Source organism: Vigna angularis, chromosome 9 (assembly GCF_016808095.1).
Source record: "Vigna angularis cultivar LongXiaoDou No.4 chromosome 9, ASM1680809v1, whole genome shotgun sequence".
Taxonomy (NCBI): Eukaryota; Viridiplantae; Streptophyta; class Magnoliopsida; order Fabales; family Fabaceae; genus Vigna; species Vigna angularis.
Genome location: NC_068978.1, coordinates 8,584,294 through 8,611,198, shown reverse-complemented (window position 1 = coordinate 8,611,198; position 26,905 = coordinate 8,584,294). Strand labels below are relative to the sequence as shown.

General features: G+C 31.6%; 2 protein-coding genes and 1 non-coding gene across 6 annotated transcripts; 1 reads left to right on the top strand and 2 right to left on the bottom strand.

The window, feature by feature from the left end:
* Positions 1–402: 402 nt before the first annotated feature.
* TRNAV-CAC (transfer RNA valine (anticodon CAC)) lies at positions 403–476 on the bottom strand. The gene has a single exon. It is a non-coding gene; the product is annotated as a tRNA-Val (tRNA).
* Positions 477–9,744: 9,268 nt separating this feature from the next.
* Positions 9,745–12,864, top strand: LOC108321187 (F-box/kelch-repeat protein SKIP4). Of its 2 annotated transcripts, none has more exons than XM_017552861.2 (3): positions 9,745–9,840; positions 10,931–11,442; positions 12,071–12,864. In XM_017552861.2, the coding sequence occupies exons 2-3, from the start codon at positions 10,952–10,954 to the stop codon at positions 12,666–12,668; spliced, it is 1,089 nt and encodes a 362-aa protein (XP_017408350.1). In that variant the 5' UTR covers positions 9,745–9,840; positions 10,931–10,951; the 3' UTR covers positions 12,669–12,864. The 2 variants fall into 2 exon arrangements, with proteins under 2 accessions (XP_017408350.1, XP_017408351.1); XM_017552862.2 differs by lacking the exon at positions 9,745–9,840 and adding an exon at positions 9,847–10,040.
* A 1,763-nt stretch (positions 12,865–14,627) lies between these two features.
* Positions 14,628–23,547, bottom strand: LOC108321188 (acyl-CoA hydrolase 2). 3 transcript variants are annotated; one of them, XM_017552863.2, is made up of 17 exons: positions 23,206–23,547; positions 22,948–23,040; positions 22,447–22,514; positions 21,841–21,922; positions 21,294–21,340; positions 21,033–21,158; positions 20,496–20,573; positions 20,316–20,403; positions 18,849–18,961; positions 17,058–17,132; positions 16,931–16,986; positions 16,256–16,360; positions 16,026–16,082; positions 15,503–15,604; positions 15,307–15,355; positions 14,879–14,947; positions 14,628–14,789 (listed from the first exon to the last, which is right to left on the bottom strand). In XM_017552863.2, exons 1-17 carry the CDS (start codon positions 23,219–23,221, stop codon positions 14,712–14,714), a joined length of 1,302 nt encoding a protein of 433 aa, XP_017408352.1. In that variant the 5' UTR covers positions 23,222–23,547; the 3' UTR covers positions 14,628–14,711. The 3 variants fall into 3 exon arrangements, with proteins under 3 accessions (XP_017408352.1, XP_017408353.1, XP_017408354.1); XM_017552864.2 differs by having other exon boundaries at positions 17,070–17,132; XM_017552865.2 differs by having other exon boundaries at positions 21,294–21,325.
* Positions 23,548–26,905: the final 3,358 nt, after the last annotated feature.

The window sequence follows — 26,905 nt, the reverse complement described above, 5'->3', positions numbered from 1 at the left end:
AAATATATATAAAAAAAAAATCTTAAGTTACAATCTGTAAAATTTGAATCTTAAGTTCAAATTAGAACAAGAAATTGTCTATGAAATTAGACTTAAAATTATGTTTTGGAGATTGAAATTAAATTTAGTTTGGTTTTTTATTAGCTGATTATTATTTAAGTTACTATTTTAAAACAATTAATAACAGTCGTAAAACTATAATTTTTAAATATTCTTGCAACCCGCTACAATAAAAGAAAATGTAAAGATATTAACTAAAAGTAATAATAAGTAGAAACATTAAAAAACGACTTTAATCACAATTTTTAGTTATTCTAATGTTTTAATGAAATAGAAGTTGAAAACCTTGAGATTGGGTGTCATAAAATTCACTAATATTAAAAATAAACAAAAATTATAAAATGTCTGAGCCCGGGTTCGAACCGGGGACCTCTAGTGTGTGAGACTAGCGTGATAACCAACTACACCACCCAGACACCTTTGGTAAGCAAATTTAACCTTAATTATAATTATCTTAAATAATAATTGTTTTTTCCCGATGAAACAAATTACTTGCGTTATGTTCGATGTGGATGTCCATCATCATTGTTATTTAGTAGAAAAACAATATAAATTAAAATATTTAAAAATGATTATATATTATAATAAAATATATAACTTTTAGTAATAATGCTGAAATTTTATTTTTTAGTAAAAACTTTTTATTTGCATATAAAAGAAGCATGGTATATACAAAGCCTGAAGAAAATATATGCTTTTTACGCTGAACATAAAAAAATGTTGAGTTACTAATATTTAGATCTATAAAATTAGATCATAAAAGAATCTACAGAAATAGATTTAGAATTATGTTCATGAAATTCTTTTTTATTTAATTTCACCTACTGTCCACCTGAAAAATCACTTTTTTATTAAAAATTATATAAATCTTTTAACAAAATCAAACACGTACATAATTAATAAAATTAAGCTTCTTTTTAAACAATTAATAGCAGTCGCAAAACATCACTTTTGAAATGTTTTTACCACACACAGTAATTAAAAAAATGTAATGATAATAGCTAAAAATAAAAATAACTATCAGCACTAAAAACCACTATAATAACAAATTTTAATTATTCACATTTTTTAACGAGATAGTTTAACTGCGAAAAACTAAAATTATTAAAGTATTGTATAAAGAATGATATTAAGAATAATAGTCTCATTTAGAAATAACATTTTGTCAATTTGACTGCAATAGATAATAATTGACATTTATCCACCTCCATTTTATTAATAGGTATGTAAATATAATTTATGTACAATACTCTTTAACTATTAATCTTTTTCTCATTAAGGAATTTAGTTGTAATAATCCATGACTTTGAATATTTTTTTCATCATTTTATAACCTAAAAGCTAAAGAAATAAAGCCTTATTTGTATATATTATATTACTTTTAAAGTACATAACAGGTGAGAATATTTTGATATAAGTTAATAACAATAATAACTTTATATTTAGAATAACGAAGAATAATAAATATTTTAAGCTGTTTTTCTTTTTCTTATTAATTAAAATTGTAACATTCCAAATTTAGTAGGATTTAACTTAATAATTTAAAACATGGTTAATTACAAACATAAATTATCATTAAGTATATAAAAATGTATTTAAAAATCTTTTATGAGTAAAACTTGATTTAAACTTCAAAAAGATAAAGAAATCTTCGTCAACCAAGAGGATGTATATAATACCAAAATTATATAATTAAGTATCATTTATATTTTATCTAATCATAAAGTAATCTCATGGTTTATCAACCTTCCTACATGCATTATTTTTGTTTACAATAGTATAATCATTATAGGTGAAAACACCATAGTATAAAAAGCAATGATAAGCTAATATATTTTAAAATAAAGTATGTATAAATAGTTCAAAATGATTAAAACAAGCAATTACTCACAAATACTAACTCCATTTAATCATACACTATTATTATCTAGATAAATCAAAACATCTACCTCCAGAGGAATTTTTGTATATATAGTCAGACTTTGAGATTTGTCCTTATTACCAGAACACCAATAACATCTTGACTTATCAAGACGTGACCCTTTTTTCCTTCCTAATGACAAGGTTAGTTTGCCTATGTTAGTCAGAAATGATCCATTCACTACTCTTTCCTGCCATATGAAGCATCCATAGTCTCGCACTACTAAATATCTTATTCTATGAGTTAGGATACCAAGCATAATATGGATAATCTCCTTTAGAGTCCCTACTAGGGATGACAAAAAAATATGCGTCCGCGGATATCCCTGGATAGTTGGCATCCGTAGATATTTACTATCCATGGGTTGTGAGTAGTGGGTATTTTTATCCGCCTATAAACGGGTCGGATGTGGTTATTATATTATCCGTACCAGCAAAAAATAAAAATAAAAATTTAACTTATATTTTATTAAGTTAAATTAAATTAAATTTATATTTTATAAGGTTAAATTTAATTAAAATTAAAATGTAATTTATATTTAATTTATGTTATATTATATTTTATATATTTTTTGTAATTTTATTTAAAAAATTTAAATATCTGTGGGTATCCGTCGGTTTTAAAATATCCACAGATATTTTTTAAAAAGGTATCTGTGCGGGTAACGAACAGATAGCAGATGGATTTTTTTTTTCAGTTTGGGTTGCGGGTAGGCACTATTCGTGCCCAACCCAACCCGTTGCAATTCCTAATCCCTACTCAAATATACCTAATACAAGAGTAAAAGGCTTTCTCTCTTAAAAGCCTTCTCATCAACATTTACACATTCATTCATACATATACATTTAATTCACAATAAACATAACCAAAACCAAGACAGTAAGCACAATAAAAAAAAAGGTTAAACCCCTTCGGAAGTCCCTATTTATGTGGGGTTTCCCAGTTAGATTCCCATCTTATAAGTTTCGTCAATTTGATCCTTTATATTGAAAAATTGACTCAATTGGGTCCCTGCCGTTAAATCAACTTAACGGGGTTAAGTTTTTGATGTCATGTGCGTTTGACGTGGACATTATGTGAGACGTGGCTTGCAGATAACATTATACGTGGCTTTTTATTAATGAAAAACCCTTGTAAGTGGCATTTTCTAAAAAAAAACATTTTAAAAATTGGGATTTCTCAAAGATTTTAAAAACTAGCATCACTCATTTTCTGAAACATTGTAAAAATTAGGGTTCATTGTTGTTGAAGATTGGAAAGGAGTTGAAGGTTCCAAAGAGAGAAGTCGAAAAGCACAAGAATCATTGAGAAATTTTAGGAATTGACCATATCTGGGCAAAGCAGAAACAACAACAACAACAAAATTTAGTTCCTTATATACCCATTCTCCAATTTCACCCTACATATATGTATCAGAATCAACAATTAATTGAATAGCACACAGAAAAACATAAAAAATTTGTTTCCACTTCATTATTGTTATAAAAAGGTTGAAGAACAACCGTATACAAAGCACAACCGAGTGCATATTACATGAAATAAATCACATTTTAATTAATCTACATGGCACTAGGTAGGAGCGACCAACATTCCGGTGTCGCTTTCGTTGCCGACACTATACTCAAGAGAGAACGCAACCTGCAAAGGGTAGCACTTTAAAGACAAAAAGTGAGGCTTGGAACATATGCCACCAAACACGTACTTAATCCACGCTTGTAAAGTGATTCCAAAATTGATCGAACCATGAGAACGCCGTTGCGTCGCGACTTCCCCGACCACCTTCTGGGTGTCCATCGTGAACTCAACTTGGAACGGGATGCTGATCTGGATTCCAGTCGAGAGATGCAGTGGTTCCAGCAGGACAGAAGCGGCGGAGGAGTGATTGAACCACAACTCGAGATGTGGCTTCTTGTACCATACAGCCAGCACAGAGTTAGGGTTTTGCATAAGGCCCTCGAAGTGGAAGAAGACCGTTTGCTCTTGCTGCGCCGAGGCGTTTATCGGCAAAGGGTTCACAATGAGGGACATTACTTTGAAGGAGGAAAGGTGGGGTGTGAAGACCAGGAGAATGATGGTCACTTTGCTTCAGATTTTCTCTTCCAAATTTTAAACCTAATTAAAATTTCATTGAACCCTAATTTTAAAATGTTTGAGAAAATACCCAATTTTTAAAATACTTCTTTTAAAAAATGTTAGCTACATGTTTCATTAATAGAGCCACGTATAATAGTATGTGCACGCCACGTCTTACATAATGTCCACGTCAAACACACAGGTCATAAAAAACTTAACACCGTTAAGTTGATTTAACGGCAGGGGTCCAATTGAATCAATTTTCCAATATAAAGGACCAAATTGGCGAAACCTATAAGACGGAGATCTGAGTGAGAAAACTCCCCATAAATAGGGACTTTCGAAGGGGTTTAACCAAAAAAAACCAAAAAAGAACATATCACACATAGGTCATTAATTGTGTTTTCATATAAATATTAACATCACATCATGTCATACTTATGTAATTTATCTCAGTCTAAACTCATCTCATAACCTAATTCACTTACTATTTATTTCAAATCACGTGTTAATAATTCATCATTTATTTTCTATTACATTATCATGACATTCCATTACCATGTTTCCATTAAATACATCAACATGGTGAGATATTGTAACACCCCTTACAAGATATATTAAAAAATAATAATAATCTTGGAGCACGAATTTTATGAAACAATTTTTTTTTAACAACTCATCACATAAACAAACCATACACACGTCATAAGTTCATACATTACAATAAACCAAATTCTTACTTGTTCCTTAAAATAACGAAATCAAACACACATAAATAAGAAATTATTATAAAATCCCAAGAAGTTTTTATTTCCCGTCTCTCTCGAAGATCTATTCCAGTCCAGCTTTATCTGCATTACCATCTACTCCCGTACAAGTACGATCATCGTAGGTGGAAACCACAACCACAACATGCAAGGGTGAGTAACCGGAAATATCATAGAAAAACACATTACACATAAACTATGACAATTCCATAACACAATATATATATATATATATATATATATATATATATATATATATATATATATATATATATATATATATCAACACAAAACATGACATCGTAGACAAATTTTTCATAAACTAATGTCGTTTCCTTGTAATTCGTCATCATAACCTGTTCTCAATAACAGGCGACTCGAGTAGTCTTCCGTCGCGACTTCAGACCTATCTCCCCGACTCCTCAAGGACTAACGAGTAAAAACATCAATACTACGCGTAACGATGCACTATACTCAACACGAGCCGAAGTCATTGGGCGAGACATTCACCTCCCTGCGCAGAAGGAGGTGACACTCGAATCTCAGTCTCTCGCGAGACTTGCATTTATTATAATATTTAAATGCTCAAAAGACTGACTAAATTACAAGTAAATAACATAATTTATGTACAAGACATCAAACAAAATAAATGTGCTCAATCACCAATTCATACATATTCTCAACAACATGTATAAATAAACCAATATTAGATCAAGAAAATAACCAACAATTCTCAATAATTGTTTTAAAATAATACCAAAGAAATTAACCAACAATTCTCAATAATTGTTTAAAAGAGAGTTTTTTTTTTATTTATTTATTTTACTGGCGCACCCCTAGAATTTGCTAAGTTCACACCCCCTGTCCAGAAATAGGATTTCTGACGCACTTTCTGAAATTACTAACTTCACATACCTGTCTTAAAACAGATTTTCTGTTGCACCCCAGAAATTACTAAGTTCGCACCCCCTGTCCAGAAAATAGAATTTCTGACGCAGTCCCTGAAATTACTAAGTTCGCACCCCCTGTCCAGAAAATAAAATTTCTGGCACACCCCTAAAATTCCTAAGTTCACATCTCTATCCACTAAGACAGAATTTCTGAAGTACCCCTTAAAATTACTGGATTCACACCCTGTCTACTAAGATAAAATTTCAGATGCACCCCCTTGAACTACTAAGTTCACAATCCGACCCATATTCCAACATTTCTACAACACCCTCTTATTTTCCTAAGTTCACCCCCTATAATTTAAAATAAAATAAAACATTATTTCTCCATGGTGGGGCCTACGCGGTTCCATCTAAATTCCTAAACTTCTCTTCTTTTTTTCTCTCCTCAAGTACCAACACACTACCCCTACCTTATTTCTACTTCTTCTTTACTTTATCATCTCCAACACCACTCAATACTCATTCTCTTCTCACTTTACGTAAACACACTCACACCTACACTATTCTCTCTCTTTCATTTTTTTTATTCTTTTTATTCACACCCCACACTACCATTCCTTCTTCCTTTCACGTAACAACCCACCCATGCACCACTCCACCTTTTTCTTTCTCAACCCCAAAGTCCAAGAGTCTAATCTTTTCTTCTCCAAGGTTACCCCACTTCTTTTCTACCTTTCATTTTTCTTTTGCAAACCAAAACTCATTCCCTCACTCATCCATATTTACATAATATTTACCCATACAAATACCTCTCTCACTCTTTTCTTTCCTTCACCCTTACGTACACACACCACCACATTTTCCATCTTTCTTATTTCAACTTAATTAAACAACACACACATACACCCAAACTCCATTCTTCTCTCTGTTTTTCATTCAAAAACAGTGGCCTATATATTATCTTTCATCCTCCCCTTCTCTTTCCACCACAAAACTAAACAACCCATCTAACCCACTTTTAAGAAACTCTCTGTAAGTCCTCCACCTCTCCTTACTCAAGGTATCAACACTCCAATTTTTGCATGAAACCCAACCACACTTACACCACTCCATTATATTTTCTATAAGTCAAGCCTTCCTCTTCCAACAATGGAAGAAAACTCTTACTCCCATCCTACCCATACTCTTGGTCAAAGAGTATAGATAAGTGCCCCTTCAAGGTATTTAACTCATGCAAGGCAAAAGGATGCAAAATGATACACAATACAACATGGTTTAAGTGTACCCATGATATTTTCCATAAACATGCATCATTCCAAAGTGCCCAAAACATATATACCCATTACACAACAAAACTTTCAAAAGTATAAGCACCAAACGTATACCCCTTTTACAACACCATTTTGAAGTCCTCATGTATACCCCCCCAAAGTATACCCAATACAAAAGCAAAACAAAAATGAACATATGATATCCACCCTTCCATACAAGCCATACGTAAATTATATTATGCCAAGGTCATGGATGCATCATCACTTTAAAAATAATCATCTTCTACCCATCATACACTATATTATATTTCCAAGTTAAACCCCTTACCTCTAATTGCAGAAAATGTTCCAATGGGTTCTTTGATGCCAATCTTCTCTACTCTTGTTCTCTATACCTCTGCTCCTCACCCACACCTCTAGCAAAAAGAGGACAACTCTTACACTCTTTCACGGATGTTTTTGGTTGTTGTAAAACAAGGTTAAACTTTCTCCATTTTCCTCATGTACATAACACTCATGAAGAAAGGAGTTTTCTAAGTCAAGGGGTTGGAGTTTCCAAAGGGCAAAGAAAGTCATTCCCTACTCTCCAAAAGTCATTCCCTACTCTTCAAAAGCCTACGTGCATTATCAATCAAACTTTATAAGTTCCTCTCTTTTGCAACACGTGGGCCCCATATGTCTTCCAATAAAAATAAAAATAAAATAAGCTAGGAAACCTTTAGGCGTAGGGAGATTTGAACTCAAGACATGACAATTCCCAACACACATACACACTCATTAACCATCAAACCAAGGTTCCATTTGCCGATAATATATCGCAAACAAAATTACTTAATTCGTATTTTAACATTTTTCTAAAATTAAAATAAAACTAATATTAATTAATTTTTATTCACTTTCTTCACACAAATACACATTATTATTAATTATTTAGTAACACCAAAATATAATAATATAAAAATCTATTTTTATTTTACACGGGTCTTACAGATATGACCAAATTAAAAAATAACTTCAAAAAACTAAATAAAATAAAATTAAAAATTAAAAAAAAAACACAAATTCACACATGAGATATTTTTATCGTTGTTGGTACAGTACTAAAGAAAATAATTAAATTACATCAATTTCTCAAAAATTGACATTAATTGAGAGAGAAAATCAAAAACCTATATGAAATATCTTGATGAAAATATACATCAAAAGTGTAATTAAACCTATTGTAAACGATATTTGTACGATTGAAGCTGGGATTTTTGTGATCAAGTATGTGAACGAGAATGAACCATATCAACAAGATTGATGGCAACCCAGTCAATGACTCCAATAATCTTTTTTTCCTTTAGATGTTTATAAGATCATTTGCAAAAATAGGTCTAAATTTGGTTCCATTATTAGAATAAGTATGTTTACAGCATCACTCACTTGTTGCAAGTCAAGATAAGAGAAAGTGTGGGTTCAGCGTATGTGCATTTAAAGCTTTGGGTCCAGTTCTTCATTTTCTGAAGAGTAAACAGGTAAAAGATATGGATGAAAAAGCATGTAAGCATCTCAAAAAATTATGGGATGAAGTTATGACATTTGGTTAGAATCTAATGTTGAATCTGCCTTGGATTTGAAAGTTTATATGGAAAAGTTTGCTAACTGAGAAAGGCAGGCTAAAGAGGATGTGGATGTTTTAGAGATCGAAAGAAAGATGCCGAAACAATATATTACGGTAAGACACGCTCGTAAATTCAAGTGCGTTTAAGTTGTAAATTAAAACAATATATAAAGATAAAAGATTTTATAAATTATTATTTTAAAATTTTTAGACAGAAAATAATATCAATTGGATTTATATTTAATTGATAATTGTGTTTTTCTTCTTATACATGTATTAACTTGACGTAAATCATGTTATATTTGTATTTGGATTATGTTATCAAAAGTGATGATGTTTCAAACATGAATGTTTAAAACAAATCAATCATGTGAATGTGTCCAAATTCTCTTGCCCTCCTCTGTTTTCATATTTCCACAACAACATATCAATTCAAATATAACTTAAATCTTAATAGAGTGTTGATGGATTGTAATTAATTCAACTATGTCATTAGTCAAACTCCAAAATCAGTTTAGTTTAAAAGAAAATGATTGAAGTTGTTTTTTTTTCTATTGTATTTTATTCTTTTACACATTTTTCATTAAAACTTATTTTTAATATTAACCTTCAATATTAAAATAAATAAAATGATTTAAATATGTATGTAACTATTTAAACACAAAACTATCTTTTATTATTATTTCAAATTTTGAAACATTTGATTCTTAAATTTTAAAAATAAACTGATACAATATCTTAATCCAAAATGTTAATTTATTTTATATATTAAATGATATTTCATATTGATATTTGAACTCGAAGGTATCAAATGATATATTATTTGATACATGAAAATTTTAAGATAAAAACATATTTATTTATTTTTGAAGTTTAAATATTAAATTATATAAAAATTTAAATCTTGAACGAATTCTAATTTAATATTAAAGTGTGAGAATTAAAAGCATATTTAATTATAAATAAAAGTAAAAGTGACAAAATAATAACTTATGAATTAATCAAACCCAATAAATTTATAATTATTATATTAACAAAATAAGTCATGATTTTGAGTATATAGGACTAAAGAAAAACAAAGTAGTCCTTTAATTTTTGCGTGTTAACTTTTTTTTTCAATTAAAATAGTAAAAAGTGAAGTTGTTTATTAAAAGATTGTCATCAACAGCACGATAAATATCCAGGGACTGCTAAAGAATCGTTTTTTCTTGCTTTGCCGGACTTCTTAGTCGAATCCCTTTGTTGGTGACAGGTGACATTCTTTCTCCATTCCTCCTGTCACAAAAACTCCCCCCAAAAAAATTGAATTAGCTTTCTTATTATATCGATCTTTGATTTATATCTCTCGGATTGTTTGGCATTGACTGTCAAATTTGAAATCTTTGGAATTATGAGAGTTTTTGTGCGCCCCTTTTGCTTTTAGATCTGGAATTGCAATGATTGCGGGAAGGGGTATGTAAAGAAGTTATATTTTTCGTTTATTCTTAAACGGGTTGCTTCTGGTTTTGCATTTGGTCTAGCTCAAGTCTGGGAAAATGAAATGTACTACGTTTATATTAGGACTATATTTGGATTCTTTTTTTGGGACTGTGATGCTGAGAATGATTATGAAACTTGTGATTGTAGTTTGTTAGTTTCTCCATTTATGATCTGTGGCCAGTTGGGAAGCCCTGCTTGTGTTTTGCTTATTCGCTTTTGACGTGATTTGGGCATTGATATTCCTTGCCTCAATATTTTGTGTGAAGTTAAATTTGTATATTCTTTCATATAATTTGACAGTAGAAGTTTGTTTCTCTTTTTTGGGTAGTCTGGTTGTGTGTTCTGATGACTAATGCCTGCAAAATGGAATGGACTTATTTTTGTAAAGGTGATGGTATTTCACATCATGGGTAAGCTACACATGTTTATGTCCTGTACGGGTATAAAGAAGAAAGTATCGATATATGTAAGTAGGATGAGAAGGAGAATTTTTTTTTATAGCTAGAAACTATAAGCATTTTTGGAGGTTGACATTTCATTACGAGTTTGCAGTGTGGTTAGTGAGGGTTGTAATCTGATTAAAGTGTCTGCAGTCTCTTCATGTTTAAGGAAAGTTTAAATCACATGAGTTGTACACCTTCTCCATGTCAATGTTAAGCTTTAAAAGTGGTACAGTGCTGGTCTCACAAAACTTGATCTTGTTTGTGTCTTGACACAGCCTTTGAGGTTTATATCTTCCATGATGTTACTTTTGGCTTGGATCATATTGGCTAGATGTTTCTTTTTTGTTCAGTGTACGCAGAAAGAGCAAGTGCAATTATGATCTGATAAGAGTTTCACCAACATTCATCCTTTCTTTTCAGGTCCTTTGTTTGTACTATCCAATGGAGAATGTAGATGTCAGAGAAGAATCATCAAATTGTGTCAATGAAGTAGAAGACACCAATTCTGTACTTATCTATGGCCTTCCAGATGATATATCTCTTATGTGCCTGGCAAGAGTTCCTAGAAAATATCATCCAATCCTGAAGTGTGTCTCAAAGAGATGGAGGGACTTAATTTGTAACGAAGAGTGGTGCACTTACCGTCGGAAGCACAAACTGGATGAAACCTGGATTTATGCTCTGTGCAGGGACAAATTAAATGAGACTTTCTGTTATGTATTGGATCCAACCGCCTTATTAAGAAATTGGAAGCTGGTTGATGGTATTCCACCTCACATCTCAAAAAGAAAAGGCATGGGTTTTGAAGCTTTGGGAAATAAGCTATTCTTGTTGGGTGGTTGTAGCTGGTCAATAGATTGTACTGATGAGGTTTATTCATATGATGCTTCCTCAAACTGTTGGGTTCAAGCTACTTCCATGTCAACTGCTAGGTAAATATCCTCATGTTTATTCCTTCAGGAATCTATGTTTGTATGTGCTACGTAAATATCAATCTGCTAGGATTTTTCATCATAGATTTTAGGTAGTTGTTGCAGTTACTTGAATTGTTAAGGATTGTTGATACCAGAAAACTAGGGACAGCCACAAACTTACTACTTTACTTGGAAAGAAAATAGTTTGCATTTATGGCATCCAAATAATTTATTTTCATGAATAATGACTTCTACACTCTGTTTTATTGGAATTGAAAAGTACCCAAATTTTCTGTTACTGATCCGTAACTGGTATTGGTACAACATGATTTTAGGAGTACATATCCTTCAGAATTAAGAAATAAGGTTTCTTTCCATTCTAAAATTCCAGTTATCATTATGCTGTAATTCACTTTTTTCTACAGACTCTACAGAGCTTTTATTTTGGAAGTATAATTCGATCAACAACTGTTTTGACATTATGCTCTCATAACATTGCCAAAGAATCATTAGTATACATTTTATATGTCAATTTAGGTGTCTATATTTTACTATTGAAGTTGAAATTGCATAGTCTTTGTTGGCCTTAGTTTTATCCCCAACAGCAATGTAGAAATTACTGTTTTCTTCTGCAAAAACCTTTCAGGTGCTTCTTTTCTTGTGAAGTTTTGGATGAAAAACTATATGCTATCGGAGGATTAGCTTCAAATCCAACCTATTCTCATTCTTGGGATACTTTTGACCCTCTGACAAATTGTTGGAGATCTCAGAGAGATATTGCTGTTTTTTCTGATGTTGAAGATTCAGTAGTTCTTGGTGGGAAGATATACGTCCGATTTTCCAGATACCCTGTAACTCCTCATGTATTTGCCATTGTATATGATCCATCAAGTGGCACATGGCAGTATGCAGATGCTGACATGGTTTCAGGGTGGACAGGCCCTGCAGTTGTTGTGGATGACACCCTCTATGTCTTGGATCAAACTTTAGGAACTAGGTTAATGATGTGGCACAAAGGGAGACGCCAGTGGATACAGGTTGGAAAACTATCACCACTGCTTACTAGACCACCTTGTCAGCTTGTTGCAGTTGGTAGAAGCATTTTCATTGTTGGGAAAATGCTTAGCACTGTGGTTGTTGATGTTGGTAATTTGGGGAATGAGGGCCAGGTGTTGATGAGTTCTTCCATACCAGGATTGTTATCTGATTTCACTGTAATAAGTTGTAAATGCTTAGCAATCTGAGCATTAATGGTACCAAGGTTTGGACTTGTGAATTTTTGTAAATTACCTGAATCACATAATCTGCATAATCCTAATGGTACTTGCATGTGTGGACTGCACACTGTTGGAGTCCTTTGTGTTTATTGTTCCATGGTTACCCAAACTGTGAATCTTAACAAGGTTTTTGTAATGGAGTTGTAATTAAGATTCTCATTTCTTCTATTGTTCTAAATCTATCGAAAATTGTGGAATTGTGAATGAGGTTGTTCATTAGATATGGAGTAAGATGGCGCTGCTGCGGGCAGCGGCGGATGTAGTGGCAGAGGCACCAGAAACTTTTTCCTCAAAAAAGAATGTGACTCTGATACCATGTTGAATATAGTGAAAATTATATATAGAATTAATCTCCCTTGTGTTAAATACACACATAGGGTTCTCTATTTATAATAGAAGAAATATGGAATAAGGTCAAAATACAAATAAGAAATAATAATAAACTAACTAAAGATAAAAGATAAATATAAAATAAAGATAATATATCTAATAGTTTTCAATATTTTTCTTTTAATTTTCAGCAAATTTAAATAGGTATCTTGGATGGTTGTATTATATCAAGTTTTTAAAACTATTTAATTAGTAACTCAAATTCAATCTAACAAAAAAGCTTGGAGTTGATATTTGTTTTCCTATGACAGTCTCAAAACTTCCACAATCTAACTTCGTCCCTCATTTTTCAAACTTTATTCCATAATATATAAAATACATAAAAAAAACAGCCATAAGGTTTTTTAGAAAATAATGTTATGATTGTGTTTTCACTGTAATTTTTCATATTAATTCTCTAACCAGGTTTTCCAAAGTAAGGAATCCATTTCATAATTATAATCATGTATATATTATTATAACTAAGACTATGTATATTAGTTTGGCTTCTACTATTGGACTAATATTTAATATTAACTTTTCTTGAGCGGACAAAAATCAATCACGACCCTACGAATTTTTCTTTAACCTTTAAGAGTCTATCAAAGCAACGGACAAGGTTATTCTCCTATTCAAATTTCATTTCTTAAAGATTAATACCAAACAAAATCAAAATTTTGAATAAATTTTATTACATTAAATTTAAATTATTTTATTTTAAATTATTTTACATTTTAAATATAATGTATTTAGATGAATAATTAAGTTTTAAATTTATCATAATTTTATATATATTTACTTGAGTTCTTACTAAAAAAATTTCATCATATTAATTTTTTTTTTTACTTTTTTATTAAGTATCTACAGTTTTTATTATCTCCTCACGTATTATTTAATAATTTTACAACTTTCTTCATCAAATAGTATCCTAAATAGATACCATGAAATTTGTAGACATGTACAACCCAGATTAACCAAAACAAATTATAAATTTGACTATACAAAAATTTTAAATTATTTTTTATAGTTCAAATTTGAAATTAACTAATTTTAAATAATCAAAATCTTCTCATAAATTTCTATATTTTAAAATTTTGTACACAAAAAACACAATATATAATATAAAACATTTCAAATTTTTTATTAAAAAAAAATATCTTTCAAAATTTATCTTTCTAAGGACACACCAAGCATCTATTTCCATTCTATTTTGTACCATCTAATTATACAAAGTTGTGAAATGTACTTAGAATACACGGATTAAAGATAAACAATACTTTTAAATGTGGTTTAAATTATTTGTCTATTATGACATTGATAAATATAATATAAATTTTATGAATATATAAGTTGAATTTTTGGAGTAACATTTTATATGGTATTAAAAAATCCACGGTATAGTAATTTTTTTTATCAAACAGATATTAGTTGTTAATGTATTCCGCCGCTCCTTTTCATCAATTTTGATCACAAAAGCAATCCTTATATCTCCAAATCCATGGTACAGTTTACACGAGAGAAACATTTTTAGAACAAAATATAAATTTTCATCTATAATTGATTTATTAAGATATTATTGATACATGAGATTTTTTAAAATAAAAATATAAAATGGATACATGTTACTCTGTGTATAGCAGCTCACAACTTAGATTTAATGGCTGAATTTCCTTGATTAATTTTCCTGGCTAGTCCTTCTTGAACCAATGATACAAGAAGCTGCAAGATTAACAGAGTAATACATGTAAAAAACAAAGATAAACAAGGAAAGAGGGAAAATGAATTCATATAATCTGATCATGCTTTACCTCTCCCTTCTGATTGAACATTTGGCCCGTCACAAAGACGCGTGCACTGTGGGCAGTAGGAGTAAAAATCTGTACAACCAAATGTGTTTACAATCAACACAAATAAAAAAATAGAACAAAATAAAAAAGAAATTCACAGTTTAAAGTTAGAGTGTCAATTTGATTTAGATTTTAGTAGAACTGAAATTTGATAGAATTAATTTTGAACTGTCAAATTCTAAATTTTATATTGAAACATGTGTCACTATTTTGAAATTGCTTTTGATAGTAAACCAAATATGACTGCAGCTGATTAATGAATAATAATTTACTGAATTTCGATTTATGTCATTGATCAGGAACTGAAAAATTGTTTAGAAATTTCTTTTTCGGTAATTTCCCCCAAAATTAAAGATGAGAAACAAGAGTGAAACTAATACGAAACTCACCGCAAATAGCACCCAATCATCTGCTTTTACAGATCGATGAAACCACATACTGGAATAAAAAAATTTAAGATAAAAAAAAGCATTTAGCAAAAAGAAAGAAAGAAAAATTTATACCTGAAGAACTTGTTGCACAAGACCCACGTTTTCTAATGTTAAATAAACTATTTAGCTCACCAGTAGAATTTTAAATACTTACGAGTGGTCCAGACTAACAGAACGTGTCCTGAAACCCTTCTCACGGTGGGGATTCAAGCTTACTTGAAGAAATATTAGATCTGAAGCATATGCCACCACGCACCTGAAAAGTATGAAAAAGAAATGAAATGCAAGAAATCAAATACCACTTCTTGAATTCTTTATTCTTCTTTGGAAAATTTTATTATGCGTTGTTTAAGTATACTAAAGAGTATCAAATTATTTAGAGATGCAGGTTCAAGATATATGCATTTTGTACAACAAACTTTTGGCAATTTCCATTTGTTCAGACTCTGTCAACTAATCCTTTATCGGGAGAATATTTCAGTAGCAAGACATAGATTTAGGATGACTCAAATTGCTTAAGTAGCTCCAGAATTACATGCATTACAGCAATCTCACAGGGTAAGAACAGTTACAAACTTTGGCTAGTGCAAATCACTTAAAGTTATAATTCAATTACCAATTCTGCTATAACAATTGGAGAACCAGACACATCTAAAGTAAATATACAAGATATGTACCTATGCAAGGCTTGATCATCTGAAAGTTTTCCCTTTGCTCTAAACCAGTATCTCAAACTGCAAACAGTAGTTAATCAAGTTTAAATGAAATCTATCATTTAAAAAAGAAGACATTAAGGTTAGATTTGGAAAAGAAAAGAGGTGATGCTCCCTTCCAAATCTTTCTTCTGTGCATTAAATAAATGCCAAGTAAAGTAAGGAAAAGCCTGCAGACCGAGCATCAGCCTAACCTGGGGGGAGATTTTGTCATATTTGTTGAGAACTCATATTCACATAATCGTATCTCTATGGGCCAGGGTATGAATTGAGATGTAGCCACTTTGTTCCGGTAGGTTCTGTGGCAGAAAATTGTCATTATGATGCAGAAAATCATCATGCAAGCTATCAACATAGTTCAAAATCACGCCTGCCTTTGGCAAAAATAGAAGTCTTTACAAGTCAGTGATGATAGTGCATCTAGAATTCAAAAGCTTAACGTAATATGCAATGAAAATGTTGGCAGTTGCGACAACTGAAAATGTAACATGATGTAAAAGCGGCAATTTAGTTAATTTATTAAAAAGAAATAAAAAACTGAGCAGGGATAGTCCAACAACTCTAGCTGAATAAGACTTTAGAAGATTAGCCGTATAAGTTCCTTAAAATTAGAAATCTAGCCAATATTATCTACTGAAGACCAAATACATATACATCCAGTGCAAAATATACACTTATGATTCAATCAGCAAATATAAAGGAGAGGTTGTCTTTTCCTTGATGTCTTGCTGTTCAGTTAACCATATATATGATCCCATGACCATTTTACAGTAAACAAACACATCAACATACAAAAGAAGATAAATAAAAACAAATATAGTCATATAGAACAATATTGCATCAACCATGTTCTTCATAATAAATCTTACACTGGTAAACGAGGGTCAGTAAGACGTCTCTCCCGTAGCTCTTCCATTGGTAGAAGCTATAAGCAACAGAATAAAAAATATTAATAATCAGAAATCCAAAGTAACAAAAAATCTTAATATACATAACCTTGTATCTTGCCTTATCTGGAGATGGCACAGATGGTATAGCTACTTTCTGGTGGACCATCCCCGATTCTTCCTTCTGCAGATTAGAAAAATAACAATGATAAATGTGTTATAAATTCAGAATGTAATTCCTTAAGTGGAGCAATAGCTTATATGTTAAAAGAACATCTAAGCTGACCACAACCAACATGAAGATGCATTAGCCACACTGTGTTTTGCTGTTACGAAAAAATTAAAAATAGACAAAAAAATAATGGAAAATAAAATTTACAGTTTAGGTAATTGAAATAACTTCTTTTTTCCCTATTTTGACCTTTAAAATAATATATCCAACATAATATTGAAAACTTGCATATGTTCCTAGGTACAACTCATAACATTTCAGAATGTTGTAGCCTCCTCTGTGGAAATGATTCCTGCGACCTGTTTCACGTACTGGATCCATTCTTGATATTTTTCACCATAATTTAAATTGTAGTCACAAATAGCCAGAAACCACCAATATAGTCCAATAGTCTATCAATTTAAAAATCACTATTTTTACATTCTTGTTTTATGAAAGATGATCTTGGGCCTGTTCCCTTGCAACCAACCATAAAGGACACAATAAACAGATATTTTATATCTGTTGAGATACTATCCTGATGTTAACGTAATTCTATTTCCATGTTTCCTCGTTTATTTAGTATCTTAGATATTTTGGTCATATAGTTTTCTTAGATAACTTGATCATAATCCGTAAACTTCAAGGATTGATTCACACTGTGTGTAGATAGTGTACAAGTTGCTTAGCAATATACAAGAGAAATCACTCCTGTTATCTCAATAGTATCTAAGTTCTAACCATTCAACCTAGTCTATGAGGTCACGAGATGTCCAAAATTCACTTTTGTTCAGTCCGTATCTCTGTAATTTAAAATAGAATGAGTACTTTAAAGATAAATACTAAATAAAAAAATAGTAACAGACAAGTGATAAAGTGGTTTTAATGCAGGTAACACATGCATCAGCAATGATGTCCTTTTTCACGGCGTTAGATATAATGATCTACGTGCCATAACCCAAGTAAATATAAACGTTTTCATTTCCATAATTCCAGAACGCCCCCTGTTCTGCAGCACTGGGTTTAATCATTTAGTCCTCCAGTAGTTAACGATAGTAGTCCTATATAGCTGCAACGTCTTAGATGTTCTTCTGAATGGTATGTTCTTCTTTAGAATTCCTAGTGGTAAAGTCTAAAATGTTAAGCTAGAAGATAACTATCCTTTATCTAGATTAGAATAGTCATCTTGAATGAAAATGTTTTAACAACTATTCTTTAACGAGAACAATTTTAGAAAAATTTCTTAATTAATATTATCTCTATCAATCTATTATTTTCATCTTTTGTTTTGAAATTGAATTTGGATATCTTTTAGAAGAAATTATCAACTGCTAGAAAAACCGTGTATCATAATATAAATTGTTTATCGTTAATTTGAAATATAATTTATATGTTGAAAAGTATCTATTTGCTACGAATTTTAATTACAATAATATAATTCTTATATCTTCAAATGCATTTACTTACTATAAATTTCGTTATATAAAATAAACATTTATCATGAGCAATACACCTGCAGAAATACTAATTTAGTACAAAATTTTGGTTTGATAGATTATGTAACATATATAACAAGTAAAATACAAATATGAGAGAGAGAGAGAGAGAGAACAATAAGGCGAAATTCACAAATAAGATAATTTACAATAGAAAAATTATTCATCTAAGTCAAAAATTATATAATATTACTTGAAATGAAGCCAACAGCGTGAATATGGTAATTCCCTTTTGAATTCCTTCTACTTTCCTTGAAGCAAAGCTCCTCCCATCGCGGATACGATCAACTTTATATGTAATTGGCACTGTAAAAGAAAAGTTCACACTGTGTATAATATGTTTACAAGCTACAGCACAGAAATAAATTTGCAGTACATGTATGATAATAATGGTATTTACACATGAGACTTCATTAAATCAAAATATGACATTATTAACTCAAGTTAATCTTAAAAGAGACAAAATATACGATCTAGTATCTGGTAGAAACTGTGAAAGTCAACATGAAAACTAGCTTACAAATTATTTTCCCAACTAAGCCCTAGTATAAGCAATTCATGTAACATGATATATAGATTAGAAGAAAGAATGGAGTTCGGTTAATGACCCATATAGAACTTGAAAACTCACTGATATTTATTTCCTAAAAAGGGAAGGAATTTCATTGGATGTTAGAAGCACTGCGAGCCTTTGAGGCATTGCAGCAAAGATTTAGTGGGACCTGTTAATGTGACACCTAATTTCTCAAAACCATTCATCATTTAATGTGATGTTTTGAGGGGCAGGCATAGGGCTATTGTAATGCAGGAGTACAGACACGTTGCTTATTATAGCAGGCTGCTTTAGTGGTGTCCAATGTCCATACAAAATTGGTGTCCTTATCTTTTGGGCAAAAATTCAGCCTCACAGTTAAGAAAGTCTTCACCATCTGTTGGAACAATGAATGACATCTCAAACCAGTAGGTCTAATTGTATGATTCCAAGTGTGAATATGGAATCTCACACTGGTGAAAAGTGGATAAATTGAGTAATATCTGCAACCTAATGTCTTAAGGTTTTAGATGGAATGTGATATTAAGTTGACTTAATTGGTTTGTTCGTGGCCCATTTATAAAAATCTTAGTGCTTTACCCGCCTCGTATCCAAAAAGTGGCACTAGGACCAATAAGCGACCAGGTGAACCTTAAGTCAAACACCTTCCTCGTATTCCCAACCAGTAGTATCAATGGCAATGGAATGATCAGGTAAACAACTCAAACATGTATGGAGTCATGGTGGTGAATTTGTGTACAGGAAGCCCTTCTATCAAACGTCTACTTTTTTGTGTATAAAAGCAATAATGAAATCTGAATCTAAGACCTGACACAAACTACCTAAACCCTTTGCCGTTAACCTTATCCTTGTGGGTTAGTCTCTTTCAACTTCTAAGTTGAATTTCAATAGTTTTTCAGAAAAGAATTTTTCTATTGTTAAATTAAAATTAACTTTATACCAGAATTTAAATGATTTATTATAAATTAATGGGCAGAATCAGAAAAAGAAAATATAGCTTTCAAGATTCATAGTTTAAGAACCTATAATAGGACACGTCGGAAAAAGAAATAGAAAAGGAAAAAGAAATAGAAGGGGAAATCAGGTCAAGTGATCAAACATGCTTACTTTCTAAATCTCCCGCAAGAATAAAATAGGCATGCAAACTATGAACAACCTTTAGACAGTCAACAGATTTTGATGCTGCAGCCAGTGCCTGCGCATTAAATATTTCAGTAATTAATATATGTATCAAAGGTGGTACCACTGACATGGATATCATGCCTTAATTTTGAAGGATAATCATACCTGTCCAATCATCTGCCCCCCAAACACCTTTCCAAATCTTGGAGCATCTGGAAGGGTAATTCCTCGGAAGATATCTACCTTCCAAAGACAATAACGAAGCTTTAGGGCTTAATTCCAGGGTATTAATACATACCATCAAAGATACATCATACATATGCACGAATATACAAAAATTTACCATCATAGAGAACTAGGATATCCACATCAGTCTATTTTTTCCTACCCTTTTCCAATAGCAATCAAGCATATATCCATATTCAACAATATTTAAATTGCTGAACCATCTTTCCTTTCCCTAGTCTTCTTTTTTTATTTTTTATCTTTCACCTATCTGCATTTAGCATGTCTTTTCTGAAGGTCATGCATCAACTAGTTGTGAAAAGATCTATGAAGGTCAAAATGAGTACTAAGCAGGCAGTTAAACATACATTTATTTTTCTTGCACAAATAAAATAATCACTCTATAGAATCCTCACTATGTAAAGACTTCAACAAGAAGAAATCAATAATCAAATTAATGATATACATTGAGAGCACCTCCAAGGGTTCCACATGCAGTATATTCTCCACAGGTGAGCATGTCTCAGAGCAATTTTCAGCTCTGCAGATAGATTTTGGCTGCAGCAGTGTTGAGTGCTCGTGGGGAAGCACTAAGCATGTCAGCTGCCACATCAAAATAAAAATGTCGCTGCAGGAGTGAATAATTTATTTCATTTAATTGATCTCAGGTGGTTGCTAGTACACTCAACCTGAGGTTTTGACATTGGAAAGCAGTGGGAAAAAAAACTAAAAGGGCACCTTAGACAAAGCAACAACACCTGCCTGGTGAACTGTATTTGACAAACCTGAAATTAGCAAGTTCACACCATTCTCATGTTTCTAATTACAGAAAATAACTCAAGACAAAAGCAAAAGCTTATGTACAAGAATCTTGAGCGGGACAATAGGTGTAATTGGCAAATGAATATCCAACTAACCCAAAGACAAAGGTTAAAGGATAAGAAACATAGCAGTTACATTGGCAAAGTTCTAAAAATTTGTGGTATCATGAAATAATATTACAGATTGAAGGACTGGAGAAATAATAGCAACCATAAACTAGTCAATCCTTTTCCTGCTAATTTTAACCATCTATGTCTCAGAAAGATCAATGCTTTCTAGAGCGTCAAACTTTAATGAGTGCAATTAGGCGTTTAACTTATATACTTTGTAGCGCAGCAGAAGAAAATAATTATGGTTAACCAAATCATGCCAGAACTACCAGACAAGTATGTAGCCTATGGGATGAAAGGAAAATACTTTAACAATAAAGTGCAATTTGAGATATAACAATTAAGTTTTCTACCATAACCAAAGTAATCATATCTTTTCAACTGGAACTCTGGGCGATTTTCATCATTGGCACTAACGGATCTAACAACTTCAGCCTACAAGCAATAAAATAGGATTTTCAGGATAAATTTGTTAAATGAAATGCTACTGATAAATATAAAGCCATTTATGCAGTTTCACTTATAAGTTTAAGCTATTGTGATAGTAAAGTTCATGACATAGTATCTAAGCCCCTATGACCTTGGTGAAGAGTTTGATCTTACTTTACCGTTTCCACTAATAATTACAAAATTGCTACCTTGTTTTCATTTTTGTAACCTGTTTTAAACATTTGCGACATAGCTGAAGAGTGAAACAGCTAATTAAGGGGGGACACAACAAATTTAACTTGGAGCTTTGATAAACATTTTAAGAAAATACGAAAAAATTAGCTGGAGACGAGAGCAATGGACAAATAAGGTTGGCAATAGACAATTTCAACATGCCATTATCATATTTGCCTCATGACTGGGGCAGAGTCCTATCAAAACTGACCTACAGAAATCCAAGGCAACCCAATGAAACCTGACTGACAGTTTTTGCTTCTCTGACATCTAATAACATAAATATATAAGCATACCTCTCCATCCAATATGAAGTACACGCCATCTCCATGTTCACCCTCTCGAACAACATACTCTCCCGGCTCTACACAAGAATCCATCAACAAAAATTGAAAATAATAGTCAACGGATCTTCTAATCAATGTTTACAAATACTGAATATGAAGTACCATATATTTTTTACGAGAAGTAAGGACTTCACTAACTCCCATAGGATGAATAGAGTAACATCCTAACGACAAATTTAAGAACGATTCTCCGAACATATTTTAAAATAAGTAATGACACAAATTTCAATTTCACGGCCTTAAATCAGTGTCCACAATTACAATTATGTAGCATTGCAGTTTTGCAGGTTTCCGCAATCACTATCAATTAGGCAATAACCTAGCCACTTTACTGCATTTTCATGTATCACTACTAGTTATCGTAACGCTAATTAGTTATCACAATATGATTACTAGTGCAGCCACAATTTACAAACAATAATACAATCCTTTAGAAAACGGAAAAATTACCGCAGCTTTTGACATCCACAAGTTGAGATATCTTCCTCACAGACGAGCTCGGAAGCCTCTGCAGAAGAGGAACGCGTCCAAGAAACTCAAAAGCTGCAAATAAAAAAATCCAAAAGCTTCAAAATAGAAACGAACTACATAATCGCAAACAAAAAAATCAGCCCTGAAAATAGTCATCATCGTCATGATGTTTTGATTGCTTAGAGAAAAAAAAAAAGAATGAGCAAAGGCATTTTATGATTTCTCATTGGAACTCACCTTTCTCGTTCTCCATTTTCGCGGAGAGATTCAAATTCAATTATGTTTATTCAGATTAAGCGTTTAGCACGTGAATGGGTGTACATTGACAAATTGTGCACGGTATATATAGTGTAGAGGACGGTGTGGGATCCAGTGTGCTGCGGTGCGGGCTTAATCATGGATGCTTGGGATTTCAGCCAATAGCATTGCACCGATGGGCATAGTGAAAATGAAGTGCTCCAACCGAGCGCTGAATTACGGCGTCAACCTGAAAAAGTGGTCGGAGGGTGCATTACTTTACGAGGCGGTGGCCCACAACAGATATCCCCTCCACTGATTGAAGAGTTTTATTATTCTTCTTTCTTTTTTTTTTCTCACTATTTTCAATATCCAAATCCAAGAGTCTTGGCAATTTGTCCAGCAGTTATTTTATGCACGTGCTGTTTAGGTGTACTATGTTTTCCTTTCTGTTTTTCTTTTTCCAAAATTTTATTTCTATATTTTATAAATTCACAACTTTTTATAATTCTAATTCCTTAATTTTAATTCTTTGAAACACAGTGGTAAGAGGAAAACATATAATATGTGAATTTCTTTTTGGATTAAATATGTTTGTAGTTATTGAATTTTAACATAAAATTAAAATTCAGTCTTTCTTAAAAACTTTAATATATTTAGGTTTCAAACTTTAAAAATAAATTGATATAATTATTTTAGTCTAATTATATTCAATTTTTTACATATGTTTTATACTAATATTTAAGTTATTTATATTGTTTATGTTTTAATAGGTTAAAAAAGTTAATATAATTACATTAAAAAGAATTATATCCATTCATTTTAAAAAAAATTAGAAGAGCTCAAAATTTAAAATAAAAATAAATTTCAATTTTACATTAAAATTTATATATTAAAAACATATTTACTTTAGTTACAAATCAAAAACTAACCGAAGTTAAAAAATTATATATTTATTACCTTTTTTATTTATAGAAGATATTAGAATTGAGTAAAAAATTAAAATACAAAAGTTGTGGGGAAAAAAATAAAATTGTGAATTTTGTAAAATATAAGGATTAAAATTATAATTAAATATTTATTTTATAAATAATTTGTTTTATTTTAGGTCTACATCATACTTAGTAGTATAATTTTAAGTACAAGATTCTGATTGTGAACATTTGAACATGAGATATAAAAGGCATTAAACAATTGTTTCCACTGTTTTGTACACATTTGAAAACAAAAGAAATTAAAATATAGTGACAAATTAAAATAATGTTGTCGTAGGGTTTTATCCTTAAACACTGTGATTTTTATTGGTTTTTAAAGGAGAGTTACTATTTCTTAGATATATTATTTTTATTTTTTATCTTTAATTAGTTTGTTACTATTTTTTTATTTGTATTTTGAACCTAGTTCATATTTCTTCTATTATAAATAAAGGACTCTATGTGTATATTCAACACAAAAGAGATTAATCTCATACATAAATTTTACTATATTCAACATGATATCTAGAGTTTAAGGTTCCTTATTCGTTGGTCCTACCCACTACAAGTGTCGTCGCTGTTAGAGTCGTTGTCGTCATCGTCACCAGAGCATTAGTTTCAACTAGTGACTACAATTTTTCTCATCTCAGCCAAGCAACCATAATGTTGTCAAGATTGCTACCATCGGAGTCCAGACACGCTCTCATGAATCAATCACAATTTGCTTCCGCTATACTTTCTAGTCGCTCGTGACAGCATGGGTGTCGTTGTCTCCGGCGCCGACCACCTTTGTTGGACTCATCACAACCTTCCTTATCTAGATCTGGCCTGGTTGTGTTGATTGTGCCTCTTTTGAGTTATAGTTTTTTACTCTCTTGCTTTTTCATGGCTTTTGACCCGTCCATATATAATAACTATGTCAATGTGCATTTATCTATTGAAATGTTAGATGGTACTAATTATGCGACTTGGGCATCAAACGTTACTCTTTGGCTTAAGAGTCACGGGTATCTTGATCATATTACTCAGAACGTGGCAACTATTGATTCCGCTGCGATTACCCATTAGTTGAAAGTTGATGCTCAGTTATGCATTATTCTCAAGGGTACCCTTCATTCCTCTTTAAATCAAATTTTTCGTTCCTACAAAATATGTTTTGAAATCTTGGAACACGCTAAATTATTATACACCAATGTTACTCAACGTCTTTATGGTGTTTGTCATGATCTTCTCAATGTTGTTGCTCCTCGACATCAAGACTCTATGACTGATTATATATCTACAATTAATGCTCTTTTTATGAATTTAATGAATTATTGCCTTCTGTCTCTACTCCTGCCACAGAAATAGAGCAATGGTCAAAGTGCTACTAGCATTGCACGACCTTGCTCATGAGTATTCTCATATTTGTGATCAGATTTTGGGTTCACCTGTTGTTCTTACTTTGACTTTTATTTGTTTCACTCTTTTGTGTGTACCTAGTAAACCCATCAATGATACACATGTTTCCTCTACGTTGGCATCTCAACATCATGATCGCAATCACTTTCGCAAATCGGGAAAAGGACATCTTAAGTGTAACCATTGTGGCAAGCTAGGCCACACGATTGACAAGTGTTATGTATTACATGGTTGCCCTCCTAGATATGCTGCTATTGTTCAGACTGCTCCCCCCTTACAATCACCTGGATCCTCCTTCATCTAATATTACCAATGACTATGTTATGTTCAGTAAATTTCTCAAATGGTATAAGGATCAATAACCTTCTAGTTCCACTGCATCTATACAGGTACATCTTTTGTTGGCCTGAGTTCATCTTCTTCTCTTGGCTCTTGGGTTCTTGACTCAGGAGCCACACATCACATTACTTGTAACAAATCTTTGTTTTTCTTTTTATCTTTTTTGAATCATTTACCTTCTGTTACAAGGGCTAATGGATCTAAAGTTTTAGCTCATGATATTGGACTGTTAATATTTTTCCGTTTTTATCCATCGATAATGGTCTTTATGTCCTTAGGTCTTCTTTTAACTTATTATCTGTTAATCGTCTAACTCGTTCTCTTAATTGTAATATTTCTTTTAACAAAGATTTTGTTTGTTTAGAGGATCGGAGATCGAGACAGGTAATTGGTGTAACACCCAAATATTTTAAAGGGTATTACTGATAGTAGAGACTAAATTAATTTGATACCTCATATAAACAATCAAACTTTATTTCAATTACTCCAAAGTACAATACCAAACTTACAAACTTTAAACAATATAGTATTCACCGTTGACATTTCAACTTTTAAATTTTACACAACATAATCATCCCAATACAAATTTATTCTTTTTACAAAAAATCCCTGAAAGGTTTTCCCCGCATCTCTCTCATCTCTAAGCTTTTTCAACCACATCTGCAACATTATCTAATCACATATAACATGAGTTATATGATCATAGCACAAACAAATAAGGGTAAGCCAACCATATCAAATCAATCATTAAACTTGTAATAAGAATAGTTCAATCATTTATTTCTACAATTACTCAAATATCATTACCCCGATGTCATTAATTCATCATTATAAAAATCATCTTCCTCAATTTCATAAACCTTACAATTTATACTATGCTTACTCACGAAGCCTTATGGTCAGACCGCTCTCTGCCTGCTTCCTTAAGCCTCACCTGTATACTATGTCTTACTCTCTGAAGCCTTATGGTCAGACCGCTCTCTGCC

Bases quoted from the DNA above. Each gene is read 5' to 3' on its own strand.
- LOC108321187 (XM_017552861.2), top strand. From the start codon at position 10,952: ATGGAGAATGTAGATGTCAGAGAAGAATCATCAAATTGTGTCAATGAA. The intron at 11,443-12,070 runs GTAAATATCCTC...AAAACCTTTCAG, and splicing joins ACTTCCATGTCAACTGCTAG to GTGCTTCTTTTCTTGTGAAG.
- LOC108321188 (XM_017552863.2), bottom strand. The intron at 17,133-18,848 runs GTAATATTATAT...TCTAATCTGCAG, and splicing joins CGCTGTTGGCTTCATTTCAA to AAGGAAGAATCGGGGATGGT. The intron at 14,790-14,878 runs GTAAAGCATGAT...TTAATCTTGCAG, and splicing joins TGTTCAATCAGAAGGGAGAG to CTTCTTGTATCATTGGTTCA.